The following is a 15,827-nucleotide window of genomic DNA, read 5'->3' on the forward strand; positions in this document are numbered from 1 at the left end:
TATTAGTGCAAAAATCATTGTAACTGTATTATAATTTTTGACATGTTCCCGTATGCAAACCAAATGGATAGCAAATGTACATCACAATTCCACAACACCATCTCCGCTCCCAATCAGGTACCACTTAGAACATGTAGGACATTCAAAGAATGGACACACTGTGCTGCCAGGTAGGATGTATGGGAAGACCAAGATTTCTATCGAGTGTTAACCCAAGAATATTGTGTTTTGATGACTGGAAGAGCAGTAGGACTGAGATACAAGAGTGTGAAATAAACTACTTTCACTGTAAAAAATTCATATAAACTTTTTTGGGTGGAAATGTGGAAGCCTTATCTATTCTGCATGAATAGAGGTGGTCAAAACTGTGCTGAAGTTGCTGCCTGAGCAAACAAGTCCATCAAGAGCTGCAATAGATTGCATAACTGTCAAAGAGAGCATACAGTTGATAATGGTGTTGACTGCTACAGCAAGTAAGATTACACTCAGAGTGGAGCCCAGAGGTACACAGTTCTCCTAGTAAGTGTCCGAACGAAACAATTTGTCGCATACATTAAACACACGGTCTTTGAAAAACTTCAGTATAAAATCAAGCACACACTCTCAGATGGCCCATCTTCACATTGTACAGAGGATTCCCATCCAACAGTATGTCTCTCGGACTGTTTACAAATAAAAGAAATACAGTCACAAACTGGCAATTCTGCAAAAAGTCATCCATGCTGTAGGTTGACAAGGTGATAGGATGGTTAACTAGAGATATACCTATAAAAGTCACACTGGATGTTTGCTTGCAATTTCTGAGACTCAAGTCACCATACCAGCTGCCCTTTCATCACTTGGTCCATTATCTGGTAGAAATTACCAGTAAGGAAGGCAGGATGGTAACTCAAAATTTCTGAAGTACTGACTCAAGGTGTTTAGATATATCAACAGCATCGATATCATTTGCAGTGGCTGGGCAGGCTATTGGAAGATGGCCTCCTTGCCAGCAACACAACTATGTTTATCTCCAACAACAGCCAAGGGTGTAAAATGGTTAAAAGAATTTACAAAAGAGATACAAGATACTTTTTTGCTAACTACCTATGATTATTTGACATCCTTTGCATGCATTTGTTTATAACCGATACAGTTTTCTATCATGGTATGTCATTCAAAGACAAGGAGAACATGTCCCCATGTGCAAACAGCATCTTGATGCTCCTTGATCCATCAGGACATTGGGGATCATCGCTGGTGGAAGACATTCGGGATAAGGAATGTTCAGTGGCAGAGACGGTGACATTCACAAGGCACTTTACTTGATCCTCACTGGTGCTGAATTATTGTTCGCCAGCCCCTAGTCTGCTTTGGAAAGTGCCAAATGGTCTTACATGTAAATTAACTACAAGCTGCAGTATCTTCGCCATGGTTCCATGAATGGAAATCTGACACAAACAGCTTGTAACTGGGTGTTAAAAGGAATGATCTGAGTATGGACACTGTATTGAATGAGCATCACAGCCACATGAGCTGGAGCTTCCTCCTCAGTAAGGAGGGTATAATGTATCAGGTTGCACTGTAAAAGATCAACGTGGCCTCGAATGCATATTTTCGTTTCTTGCATGTGTAAATCTAGGGATTGTGATGTAATGGCAGCTGCCATTCCACCTTCCACAATTTGATGCATGCATTCCGACTGAGGACACATATATTTAAGGAGTAGAGATGCCTATTTTGTTAGTGATGGTAGCTTCAGAGAACCTGGTTTCACATGTGTTGGACTGCTGGATTCAGAGCAGGAGTATCCTGCACTATTATTTCTTCACAGATCAGTAGAAGTTTGCCAAGGCAATGTTTCATTGCAGTGTTGCGTCGAGAAGGATCTCAAGTTGGGGGAAGGGAAAGACAATCTCTGTCTCCTGATGTCCTCTGCATTTGCCAGACAAGAAAATGATCTTGTGCTGGTGAGAGACGAGCAAAAAAACTGTCTCTGGAGCACTTCTTATTAAGTTTCCATTATTTTGTATGGATCATGAGAGTGAAGGTTTCGTAGCACGTTTTGCAGGTACAGTAGTGGTAGACAAAGATGCCACTTTAAGTACTCCAAGACTTTACAACTGCAGCACTAAAATGGAGGCATTAGGTCCGTGTGGCCATCCCCTTTTTAGCCATAACATAGCAACAATAGAGCTTTAACTGTACGATGATGGTACAGAAGGCTTTCTGACAGCAAATATTTTCTGGGCGGCAGAATGGGAGACCTTTTTCCTCACCCAGCCCACTCATCAAGGTACACAGGCCATTCGCGGAACAAAGTGGCACGGTCTCCTGTAAAGTTATTGCAGAGATTGTACACCTCTCAGGTCACACTCCCTAGACACCAAGTAGAGTCATCAATTGGCAACTGAGAAGGTACAAACTCAGGCAGTCATCCCTCTCTGGTCCTGGCCTTTACCAGAAGGTCACAATGCCCATATAGTACTAGGGATAGAAAGTTGGCTGAAACCAGATGTAAACAGTAATGAAATCCTAAACTCAGATTGGAATGTATACTGCAGAGACAGGCTGAACAGTGAAGGGGGAGGCGTGTTTATAGCAATAAGAAGTGCTATAGTATCGAAGGAAATTGACGGAGATCAGAAATGTGAAACAATTTGGATGAAGGTCACGGTTAAGGCAGGCTTGGACATGGTAATTGGATGTCTCTATAGGTCCCCTGGCTCAGCAGCTGTTGTGGCTGAGCACCTGAAGGATAACTTGGAAAATATTTTGAGTAGATTTCCCCACCATGTTATAGTTCTGGGTGGAGATTTTAATTTGCCGGATATAGACTGGGAGAATCAAACGTTCATAATGGGTGGCAGGGACAAAGAATCCAGTGAAATTTTTTTAAGTGCTTTATCTGAAAACTATCTTGAGAAGTTAAACAGAGAACCAACTCGGAGCATAACATATTAGACCTCCTGGTGACAAACAGACCCGAACTATTTGAAACAGTTAATGCAGAACAGGGAATCAGCGATCATAAAGCGGTTACTGCATTGATGATTTCAGCTGTAAATACAGATACCAAGAAAGGTAGGAAGATTTTTCTATTTAGCAAAAGTGACAAAAAGCAGATTTCAGAGTACCTGATGGCTCAACACAAAAGTTTTGTCTCAAGTACAGATAGTGTTGAGGATCAGTGGACAAAGTTCAAAAGCATCGTACAATATGCGTTAGATGAGTATGTGCCAAGCAAGATCGTAAGAGATGGATAAGAGCCGTGTTGTACCGTGGCCGTGATGGTTGTTGTACCGTGGTACAACAACAGAGTTAGAAAACTGCTGCAGAAGCAAAGGGAACTTCACAGCAAACATAAACATAGCCAAAGCCTTGCAGAAAAACAAAAATTACGCGAAGCGAAATGTAGTGTGAGCAGGGCTATGCGAGAGGCGTTCAATGAATTCTAAAGTAAAGTTCTATGTACTGACTTGGCAGAAAATCCTACAAAATTTTGGTCTTATGTCAAAGCGGTAGGTGGATCAAAAAAAAATGTCCAGACACTCTGTGACCAAATTGGTACTGAAACAGAGGATGACAGACCAAAGGCCAAAATACTAAATGTCTTTTTCCAAAGCTGTTTCACAGAGGAAGACTGCACTTTAGTTCCTTCTCTAGATTGTCACACAGACGACAAAATGGTAGATATCAAAATAGACGACAGAGGGATAGAGAAACAATTAAAATCGCTCAAAAGAGGAAAGGCCGCTGGACCTGATGGGATACCAGTTCGATTTTACACAGAGTATGCGAAGGAACTTGCCCCCTTCTTGCAGCGGTGTACCGTAGGTCTCTAGAAGAGCGTAGCGTTCCAAAGGATTGGAAAAGGGCACAGGTCATCCCCGTTTTCAAGAAGGGACGTCGAACATATGTGCAGAACTATATCTCTAACGTCTATCAGTTGTAGAATTTTGGAACACGTATTATGTTCGAGTATAATGACTTTTCTGGACACTAGAAATCTACTCTGTAGGAATCAGCATGGGTTTCGAAAAAGACGATCGTGTGAAACCCAACTCGCGCTATTCGTCCGCGAGTCTCAGAGGGTCATAGACACGGGTTCCCAGGTAGATGCAGTGTTTCTTGACTTCCGCAAGGCGTTCGATACACTTCCCCACAGTCGTTTAATGAACAAAGTAACAGCATATGGACTATCAGACCAATTGTGTGATTGGATTGAAGAGTTCCTAGATAACAGAACGCAGCATGTCATTCTCAATGGAGAGAAGTTCTCCGAAGTAAGAGTGATTTCAGGTGTGCCGCAGGGGAGTGTTGTAGGACCGTTGCTATTCACAATATACATAAATGACCTTGTGGATAACATCGGAAGTTCACTGAGGCTTTTTGCGGATGATGCTGTGGTATATCGAGAGGTTTTAACAATGGAAAATTGTACTGAAATGCAGGAGGATCTGCAGCGAATTGACGCATGGTGCAGGGAATGGCAATTGAATCTCAATGTAGACAAATGTAATGTGCTGTGAATACATAGAAAGATAGATCCCTTATCATTTAGCTACAAAATAGCAGGTCAGCAACTGGAAGCAGTTAATTCCATAAATTATCTGGGAGTACGCATTAGGAGTGATTTAAAATGGAATGATCATATAAAGTTAATCGTTGGTAAAGCAGATGCTAGACAGATTCATTGGAAGAATCCTAAGGAAATGCAATCCGAAAACAAAGGAAGTAGGATACAGTACGCTTGTTCGCCCACTGCTTGAATACTGCTAAGCAGTGTGGGATCCGTACCAGATAGGGTTGATAGAAGAGATAGAGAAGATCCAACGGAGAACAGCGCGCTTCGTTACAGGATCATTTAGTAATTGCGAAAGCGTTACGGAGATGATAGATAAACTCCAGTGGAAGACTCTGCAGGAGAGATGCTCAGTAGCTCGGTACGGGCTTTTGTTGAAGTTTCGAGAACATACCTTCACCGAAGAGTCAAGCAGTATATTGCTCCCTCCTACATATATCTCGCGAAGAGACCATGAGGATAAAATCAGAGATATTAGAGCCCACACAGAAGCATGCCGACAATTCTCCTTTCCACGAACAATACGAGACTGGAATAGAAGGGAGAACCGATAGAGGTACTCAAGGTACCCTCCGCCACACACCGTCAGGTGGCTTGCCGAGTATGGATGTAATAGATGTAGTAGGTACATGCAGGTGTCAGAAGCAACCATAAAGGAGGAGATGAAGACTAAGGACAGAAGCTGGCATGTGGAAGGGGGAGCAATGCCAGTACTAGCTGGGAACCCAGTGGGTGCCAACAACCGCTTTTTCATTGGGCATGAGTTTCACAGAGATTGGTGGTGGAGCAGAGTGAAGAAGAGGAAGACATATTTGCAGCATGTAAAATGAATTAATATTGCAGGGGCCAGTGAAGTGTCAGTAAGTGCACAAAGTAATCACGTCGTTTATATTAGAGATCTGTAGACACCGAATATCTTATTATGGCTCCTTCAATGACCACACACAATTGGATTTCATTCGCTCTACTTTTGCGAGTGGCATGACAACAATGCAGTGTAACATCAAAACTAGTACCTTCAAAATTTACAGTGAAGGTGTACTGCTCTTTAATTCATTCTTGATAGTTTCACTGATCAAATTACGTTTTCTTGACAATTTTTTATTTTTGTTTTACTATGTAACTGTAATATACAAACCCAAATCACCCATCCCATGTATGTAAAGAACAAATTATAGCTCGAAATATAAATGAAGGCATAACTGTTAGATTAAGGAACAGATAATTTACAGTGTATGATGAAATATTTTTTATAAACACTATCACTTAACTTTTTGAGAGGCAGGTAAACACTACAAAAATTTATCCTAAAGGGGCATGAACAATGATTTACTGGATCCATTTGTAAAGTTTTAGTTTTATTATTGTGGTATGTTTTCCACAGTAGGTTTGTAAAAATCAACCTCAACAACAATAAAATATTAGCATTATATGTAGTCATTGCAGCTAACCATCACCCCATTACAGTATACAAGTTCAATAGTTGGTGGTTCAACTTTGGTATAACTTTCTTTTAATTCGTGTGGTGTCTCTTGAAGCAGTTCTCAGCTGCTCTCAGGCAGGAAGGTACTTTGCACACTGAACATATCCACACAGAATGAGATTTTCACTTTGCAGCGGAGTGTGCACTGATATGAAACTTCCTGGCAGATTAAAACTGTGTGCCCGACCGAGACTCGAACTCGGGACCTTTGCCTTTTGCGGGCAAGTGCTCTACCATCTGAGCTACCGAAGCACGACTCAGGCCCGGTGCCTCACAGCTTTACTTCTGCCAGTATCTCGTCTCCTACCTTCCAAACTTTACAGAAGCTCTCCTGCGAAACTTGCAGAACTTTCTTTCAGGAGTGCTAGTTCTGCAAGTTTCGCAGGAGAGCTTCTGTAAAGTTTGGAATGTAGGAGACGAGATACTGGCAGAAGTAAAGGTGTGAGGACCAGGCGTGAGTCGTGCTTCGGTAGCTCAGATGGTAGAGCACTTGCCCGCGAAACGCAAAGGTCCCGAGTTCGAGTCTCGGTCGGGCACACAGTTTTAATCTGCCAGGAAGTTTCATATCCACACAGTTTGGACCAGGTTTTTTCTTGAACTGCAAACTTTTTAGACAACTGAATAAGCTCATGTTTACTGCTTTCATGGCAAATACTTTCTTCTATGAATGGAAGGATGAAGCAGCAGCCACTGAAATTACTACTGGAGCCAACTGTTTTTACATCTCTCAACAAAAGTGAATGTTGGGTCATTATCATTTTCATCACTGTCAACACTGTTGTCCCCTCCCAGGGGACACTGTCTTGTAGTAGGCACCTTCAGTGCCGGGCGGGAGGGCTTGTGTGCTTCCGTAAAGTTGAGAGCCGTGCTAGCATTAGCATAGCTACTGGCAGGGTCACCCAAGCTGGATTGGTCTCTACTGAGGAGCCAGACGAAGTGTTTCTCGCAACATAGGGCAGGGAGGGCTCTTGAAGTGTAGTGAAGCCAGCTTCCCTAGGGAAGTAAATCTAATACAAATCCTGGTCCTCCAGGTTGTGAGTTGGGCGTGGGGCTAACAACCCTGCCTTGTAAAAATTTTATAACATTACTGAAACATTTAAGAGAGCAAACCAGATGGACACCTTGTTGATGACCTTTGGTTTGAAAACAAGAACAAGAATGGGGTTTTGGAATGTATGAATGATGTTTGAGTAAGGGAATCTTGAACAAGTATCTAGGGAGATGGAACGATACGAATTGGTGATACTTGGACTGAGCGAAATGTGATGGAATGGTTTTGGGGAATTCGGGTTGAGAGATGGGAAGACACCTCTGTATTCAGGGAAAGAGGTAAGAGAAGACCATGAAAATGAAGTGGGTATACTACTGAGAAGAGAAGCAGGGAGAAGATTATTAGAGTGAAAGCTAATCTCAGATCATATTATTACAGTACAATTCAAGACCTGAGTAAGACATATATATCTTGTGCAGTGTTATGCACCCACAGAACATGCAGACACCAAAGAAAAGGACAACTTCTATGGACAATTGGGAGAGGTTCTAGCCAGGATCAAAAAGAGACGTAAAAATTGAGATGGGAGACCTCAATGCCAACACTGATTGTGAAAATGAAGGGTTAGAGAAAGTTATGGGAAAACACGGTGCTGGAGTCCAAAATGACAACAGGGTGTTTTATTGATATGTGCCTAAACAACAGGCTGGTTATTGGAGGATCCGTGTTCCCACACAAATGCTGCCATAAAACAACATGGCTCTCACAAGATGGCACGACACAAAATCAGATCGATCATTTTGCAATCAGCCAGATGTGGAGGCATTCTTGATGTCCGAAACAGAAGAGGTGCTGACTGCAGAAGTGACCATCTTGTAATAACTGAAGTGGTTAAAGATTGCTGCTATTGGTCATCAAGATGCAAATTGCAGGCAGAAAAGACTCAATATTAGAAAACTTCAAAACATTAACATTAGAAAGAGAGTTTGTGCTCAAGTTGAAAAAAACGATATAGTCAGTTGGAGGTGGAGGATCAAAGTGAGCAAGAGGCTAGTACACAAGTGGAGAGGAAGTGGAATAAAATCACAAAAACCTTCCTAAATTCCAGTGAGAAGGTATTAGGATTCCAGAACACCAGAAGGAAGCCATGGATATTTGATCATCCCAGTGTAGGGACAATTAAGAAAAACAACACCTGAGGGCAAGGTACAATGAAGTTCATCAGCAAGTGAGGATAAGCACAAGAACTGATAGAAGAAATTGGGTAGAACAGCTTGCAGAAAGCTCCAGAGGCAGCAGAAACGGGCATTTCTTAAGAGCTAAATATCATCACCAAACAGCTGTCCCAGAAAAGCTTTAACAAAAGTAAGCCAGTGAAGTCTAAAGAGGATGAACTTTTGAACAACGGTGAGGAGGAGCTAAAGCAATGGAAGAAATGTTTCAGTGAAGTATTCAATATGACCCTGACCCATCAAGAAGAACAAGAGCAGGAGGAACTAGACCAACAGGAAACACCTGCACTGCAAATCAATACTCATCCTCTCAGCAAGAGCAAAATTATCAAGGCTCTTTAAAGCTGCAAGAATAACAAAGAACCTGGTGTAGACAGTGTTGTGGCAGAAATCCTGAAGGCAGACTATGAAGTAACAGCAGATATGTTACTGCCCCTCTTCCAAGAAATTCTAGAATACAGAAACCATCCCAAAAGATTGGAGGAAGGGAATCCTGATCAAGCTGCCCAAGAAAGAGATCTGATGAAGTGCAACAACTGGTGTGGCCTCACTCTTGGCAATACCCAGTAAAGTATTTTCAAGGATTTTGTTTTCAACTGTCTCAGAGCGCCCATGGATAGTAAGCTCAGGAAATAACAGGCTGGTTTCAGAGAAAGCAGATCATGCACAGACCAAATCAACACCTTGAGGATCATTATTGAGCACTCCATGGAATACTGGTCTCCTTTGTATCTGGCTTTTGTTGACTTTGAAAAAGCCTTTGACAGGGTACAGCATGAAGTCATCTGGAAAACAATGCACAGTTATGGAGTACCTCCAAAGATCATCTTCACGATAGTGATGATGTACAGAGAATATACTTGCCAGGTGAAACATGATGGAAATCTCTCAGCACCAGTCAGTTTAAATTCTGGAGTAGGGCAGGGTTTTTGCTTTCACCACTGCTGTTTTTTCTGACATTAGATGGTGTCATGAAGAAGGTAACCGGAGAGAAAAGGGTAAGTATACAGTGGACTCTATATGATCGCCTGGAGGACCTGGACTTTGCGGACGACATCTGCCTTCTGTCCCAAACTTTCACTTTCACTTTCAAGGATATGAGTGAGAAGTTTAAGGAACTGGAAACAGAAGCTCAGAGAGTTGGATTAAAAATAAACACGGCTAAGGCTAAAGAGCTTAGGACGAACAGTAAGAACAAGAATGCACTAGCTGTGAAAGAAAAGGAGATTGAGCAAGTGGAGAGCTTTTGTTAGCTGGGAAATATTGTTTCCAGAAATGGAGGTGCGACAAGACGACGTAAATAGGATCAAAAAGGTAAAAGCTGCGACCAGTTTGGACACCTTGTGAAATACTGTTGAAAGTAAAGCTTAAAATCTTTGACTCACATGTAAAATCTGTTCTCTTTCACTGGTGTGAGACGTGGAAGGTGACAGCACAAATTAAAACAGGAGTGCAAACCTTCATAAACAAATGTTTGAGGACTATACTGGAAGTACACTGGCCAAATATTATCTCAAACCAGGAATTATGGCAACACACCCAACTATGGAAAGCCGAGATACCCATAAAAGAAAGGAAATGGAGATGGACTGGACACACCCTGAGAAGAGGCCAGCAACGTATTCCAAAGTAGGCTTTAGAATGGAACCCACAAGGAGCAAGGAGGAGAGGCAGACCATGGTCGATCTGGCGTAGGACTGTTGAAGCTGGGGTGGCAGCCGTTGGCCACTCCTGGAGTAACATCAAGAAGATGGCAACAAACAGAGTCAGATGGAGAGCTCTAAAATGTGCATCATCAGAGTAGAAAGAACTAAGTCAAGTAAGTCAACACTGTTGTCACTAGAAAGAATTTCATCAAGAAATATTTGGTAACAGTCTTCCTCTGTTTTTCTTTTTTGGTGAAACATACTGAACGGAGAAAAAGAAGAGAGATTAGCACACTAACCACACAGGACTCTATGTGGAGAATAGAAAATTCTATTTGAACAAAAAGTAATATGAGGTGCTATCCAAAATTTTTGGACTGGTGCTGCAATCTGTTGAAAACCTTACCTTTGGACTAATGGTCACCATCAACCTCTAAGTATTTCCCATCAACACGTACACACCGGTCCCAGCACTTCTGCCACTGGTCAAAAGTTTTCTGGTGGTCCTGTTCTTTGAGAGTGTTTATACCACCGGTGATGCTTCTTGAATCCTCTCTAGAGTGTTGAACCAATGGCCTTTCAAATTGAGTTTCAGTTTTAAGAATAGCGCAAAGTCGCCAGGTGCCAAATTTGGCGAGTAGGGTGGGTGGGGTACAACCACCACGTTTTTTGCCAAAAAGGTCCTGGTGAGCAAGGATGTGTGACAGGGCATGTTGTGATGGAGCAGCCAGTTCCCTTGTCGCCAAAGTTCGGGCTGTCATCGCCGCACGTTTTCACGGAGCCATCACAAAACATCACAGTAGTACACAGAATTCACTGTTTGGTTGGGTGGGACGAATTCTTTGTGCACAATTCCCTTGGTATCAAAGACAACGATCATGCTCTTCACTTTGCTCTTCACCTGTCTCACTTTTTTGGGTCTTTGAGGGCCCGGGCTCTTCCACTGGGATGACTGTTGCTTTGTCTCTGGGTCGTAACCGTAAATCCAGCTCTTATCATATGCGGTCTGACGAAGGACCGTGCACACTTCAACCCGCTGTGTCTTCTGATCAGCAGTCAAGATCCTTGGCACAAGTTTTGCGGCAAGACGATGCATGCCCAATTCATCAGTGAACATTCATTGACATGTCCCATAACCAATACTCACTTCATCCGCAAGGCCTTGAATTGTTCGATGTTGATCCGTACGAACCAATTTTTAAAGTTTGGCAACAATGTCTGGCGTTGTGCGGCCAACGGGCCTTCCAGTGTGAGCATCATCTTCGACATCTATACGGCTGGCCCTGAACCAACCATGTCACTCAGACGTGTACGGTTCATGCTCTGTCCCCCAAACACTTGCTGAATCATTGCAAGGGTCTCAGTAGCACTTTTCCCAAGATGCACACAGAATTTGATACACAAGCGCTATTCTGTTCACGGATCCATTGTAAAATCGCCACACACCAAACACAGAGTATATCTACATCTACATGGATACGCTGCAAATCACATTTAAGTGACTGGCAGAGGGTTCATCGAAATAGCCTATGAAGGTCAAAACTGGTCGTGTACTTAATAAAGTACTATTTAAATAACTGGACTGGCTTTTCATTAATGGAACAACAGTTGCAGAATCGGCATCATCAAAACATGGACAAACTAATGAAACAAAGTGTGACATTGTGTGTACTGTAATAATCAGCATTTTAGAACTCATGGTAACACAGCTCTTTTAGACCAAACGTAATTTGGATAATATTCACTGAACTGTGTAGATGAAGTTTAATTTTCATACATAAAGGTTTGACTCCAGCAAAAAATGTGCCTCAAAGTTACTTTTTGGAATACTAACGATCAGAGGATCCATCTCAACACTGTATAAGAGAATCCAGAAATAAATTAGAATGGAATTTGAACAACATATCTGTCACGTGACAGAAAAACATAAGTAATTTTTCTATTGCACTCTCACTTTGCTCATTTGATTTCATTTACTTAATATGCTATATATTCATTACTGTCTTGGGTACATCACTGACTTTGAATACTGAGTTGCTGATGGCAAAATTAGGAATTTACTTTCTTCTAGAAACTTCAGGTTGAAGTAGTTTTTCTGCTCATAATATTTTAGGACATTTTAGTCTACCACACTATTGCAGATCGTTTACTATATTGTATTACAAAGAACAGACACTACAATATAATGAGCCAAAGTGCTCTGAGCAAAGATTCTGTTGTAACTAAGATAGAAAACTGCACAAACACAAAGTAAGAGTAGTATTTTACATTTTGGCCATACTGTGACAATCAAGATGATCAACATTATTACCTGCATTCCCTTCAAGACTTTCAGGAATGTGTAAGCCATACCTCCTCCAATTATCATCTCATTTACTTTATCAAGCAAATTTTCTATTAGTTGGATTTTGTCTGCTACCTTTGCACCTCCCAGAATTGCTAAGAAGGGGCTGAAATTGAAAAACTATGTAGAAGCACACTCGTCAATTTCAACTATGAGTAAATATTTAAAAACCATTTGTGAATCACAGATTTCAGTTACCGTTCTGGGTTATCGAGGGCTTTAGCAAAGTACGCCAGCTCTTTCTTCAACAGAAAGCCAGATGCTCTCTGGTCGAACCCCTCTCCCATCATAGAGCTGTGCGCTCTGTGTGCTGTTCCAAATGCATCATTTACATAAACATCACCCAGTTTCCTCAAAGATTCTCTGAACTTTGCAACATCTTCTGGGGAGGCTTTGATCTGCAAACAAACAGTTACATCATTATAACTCCAATCAAAAGATTTATTCATGAAACAAGTCTTAACCTACTAACACAATAATAAAATAAACCTCCAGTCAGGGCACTGTCACTAAAACGCAGTAGCATAGTTTTCTTATCTCAAGATATTGTTTCACAAAATACGCTGCAATTAGTAGCATTTCTAAATGTTGTAACAGAATGCAATGGCACCAATGACACACTATTTTCAATTACAAAGGGCAGGTAAACTACAATCATATGCTGTACTGCATAGAGTGGAGTTACAGAGGTCTTAGCTGCTCAGTTTATGTCACAGCAAATGCCATTTTCTGCAGGTATTTTCTAAGTTAAATTAGTGCATAATGGACATTACATCATGTTTATGTCACCAGGTAATGAAATGTGAGACCGGACAAAACAACATAGAATCAGACAACATTCTTATTACATTGTGATCAATATCTTATTCAGTGAAACAGTGGTCAGCTCAGCTCTGTTTTTCAAGATGAAAATATTCATTTCAAATGTGTGTCTACATTCACTAAATAGACTTCCATGTAAAATACATTAAGAGCAATGACAAAATAATTTCGGGTTGACAGCTGAGTCAATGGGTCATTCTCCAGCAATGTTTCAGCATGTTTCTTACTTACCTTCAGGTGAAGTGTGGGGTTCGTGGGGTTCACGTCTCATCCGGGTTTTTACAGCTGCCAGACAATGGGCTTCTCTGCGTCCTTGGCACCAGTCAGGTCAATCAGGAGCGAGTGGAATCTGTGCAGTGGCACGTGGGAGCTACGATCGCTGGGTCCTGGCATCTCGTCTTGGGGCAGCCTGTTTGTTCCATCAGCCACCACCATCCTGCCTCCATCAGCAGGCTCTTGTCGTATTGTTGGTAATGTTGTGTCTCACTTGGTGCTGAGTTGGAAGCCACTATCCCAGTTGACCAGGTTATTAACACACATCTCCACTGCCTCTTTAATAACAGAGTCCCAGAAATCTTTCACTCTACACAGCATCTTTGTTTAAATTGTAACTTATGTTATTCAGTGTGGTTGTGCTTCACTACCATGGATTTTTCTTTTTGTCTGAGGATAATGCTGCTCACATATGCAGAAATGCGTTGTATAATGCAATGCTGCATGTGTCCAATATATTGTTTTCCACATTTACAGGAGATGCAGTAGACACACACTGTTCTTAGATTCACGCTGCCCTTCATTGAGCCCAGCATATTCCTGGTTTTTGCTGGAGGATGGAAGATGGTTTTGATCTTGTTCTTCAGTATCCTGGTAATCTGTGGCATTGTGGCCCTGCATGCTGGAGGAATGCCAGGCCCTTGTAGTCCTTTTCTTCCTGAAGGTCCTTCTTGCACATCTTGAGAGTGCATCTAATCTGAGTTTCAGTGTAGCCATTCCTCTGGAAGGTTGCTTCAGGTACTGCATCTCAGTAGGTAGACTGTCCTTGTAACATATGTCATGAGCTCTGTGGACAAGTGTATTGAGCACAGATTTCCACTGTGCTGGGTGATAGCAGTTGGTGTTGAGGTACAAGTCCATGTGTGTAGATTAAGTGTCCCTGAGTGCCGTCCGTTTTCTTCTTTATTAGGACATCGAGGAAAGGTAAGCACAAATTTTCTTCTAATTCCATTGCGAACTTAACGCTCTAATGTATGCTATTCAGATGGTTGAGAAGCTCTTTTAGGTGTCCTAGCCAAGCAGCCAAACTTTGAAAGTATCATCCATGTACCAATAAAAGATCTCGGGTTTAAGATGTGCTGTTTCCAAGGCGATATCCTCGAAGTATTCCATATACAGATTGGCGATACATGGTGCCAGAGGGGATTCCACAGCAACTCCATCCACATGTTGGTAAAACTTGCCCCCACATTGGAAATATGTGGTTGTGAGCACGTGGCGAAATAATTCCACTGTGTCTTCATCAAAATAATTCTCAAGTAGTTTCAACAAGTCCTCTAGCGGTACCCCTGTGGAGAGAGATGTGACGTCAAAACTGCATTTTTGTCAAGAAGCCACTCCTTGAGTGCCTTAACAAACTCCGTGGAATTCTGGAGGGCTGGAGGGCTTGAGTAGTTGTGTCAATTGTTTGGCTGTACCATAGGTAAGAGAATTTATAGTGTGTACTATCAGGGGTAGTGGTACCTCCCTCTTGTGTATCTGGGAAGCTCTGGGGTCAAGCCTTTTTACCAGGTCCTGGTTCAGACCTGAGTTGTTGAGAAGACCGATGGTCTTTCTAGTCACAGCTGTTGTAGGGTCCTTCTCCACTTGTCTGTAGGCCTGGCCCTGCAACAGCGACTTCATCTTTTCCCAGTTGTCAGCCGCTCTTAGGAGCAGCATCACTTTATCTTTCTCTGCTGGTAGAATCCCAGTATCCTCATCATCTCTGAGGCGGCGTACCATCCTACTTTCCGCCGCCAAGAATGCCCAAAACCAACATCTCGGCAGCAGAATGCAGGGTGAAACAAAACCTCACAGGAGATAAGGATATTGGTATTCTACCAGCACACAAAGGGAACACAACACTGCTGCTAAGATTGGCTGACTACAGGGACAAGATTAATTCCCTGTTGCAGGACCAGGCCTACAAACAAGTGAAGAAGGACCCTACAACAGCTGTGATTGGAAAGACCATCGGTCTTCTCAAGATCTCAGGTCTGGATCAGGGCCTGGTAAAAAGGCTTCACCCCAGAGTTCCGATTCCAAAACAGTTATATGGGCTTCCCAAGATACACGAGAGGAAGGTACCACTACACCTATGGTATAGCCAAACACCTGGCACGACTATTCAAGCCTCTCGTGGGTAAATGTCCCCACCACATCCAGAACTCCACGGGGCTAGTTAAGACACTCAAGGAGTCGTGTTTTTACAAAAATGATATTACGGTCACCTTTCACGTCACATCCTTCTTCACGAGGGTGCTGTTAGAGGACTCCTTGAAACTGCTTGAGAATCATTTTGATGAAGACAGAGTGGAATTATTCAGCCACATGCTCACAACCAAGTATTTCCAATCTGAGGGCAAGTTTTACCAATAGGTGGATAGAGTCACTATGGGATCCCCACTGGCACAAGGGCTCAATACGGGCAAGGAGGAGGACCTCCAGGAAGAAGATGACAAGGGCCTGGAGTTCCTCCAGTGTGCAGGGCCG

General features: G+C 42.4%; 1 protein-coding gene across 1 annotated transcript in view; it reads right to left on the bottom strand.

The window, feature by feature from the left end:
• LOC124545342 (phosphoglycerate kinase) overlaps window positions 1-15,827 on the bottom strand; it is a 51,458-nt gene that overhangs the window by 18,055 nt on the left and 17,576 nt on the right. The window contains exons 4-5 of the mRNA XM_047124241.1: window positions 12,459-12,658; window positions 12,228-12,366 (exon numbers count right to left, since the gene is read on the bottom strand). Coding sequence (XP_046980197.1) covers window positions 12,228-12,366; window positions 12,459-12,658 — 339 coding nt within the window. The remainder of the gene's footprint in view (window positions 1-12,227; window positions 12,367-12,458; window positions 12,659-15,827) is intronic.

The sequence above is a fragment of the Schistocerca americana genome, chromosome 8 (genome assembly GCF_021461395.2).
Source record: "Schistocerca americana isolate TAMUIC-IGC-003095 chromosome 8, iqSchAmer2.1, whole genome shotgun sequence".
NCBI lineage: Eukaryota > Metazoa > Arthropoda > Insecta > Orthoptera > Acrididae > Schistocerca > Schistocerca americana.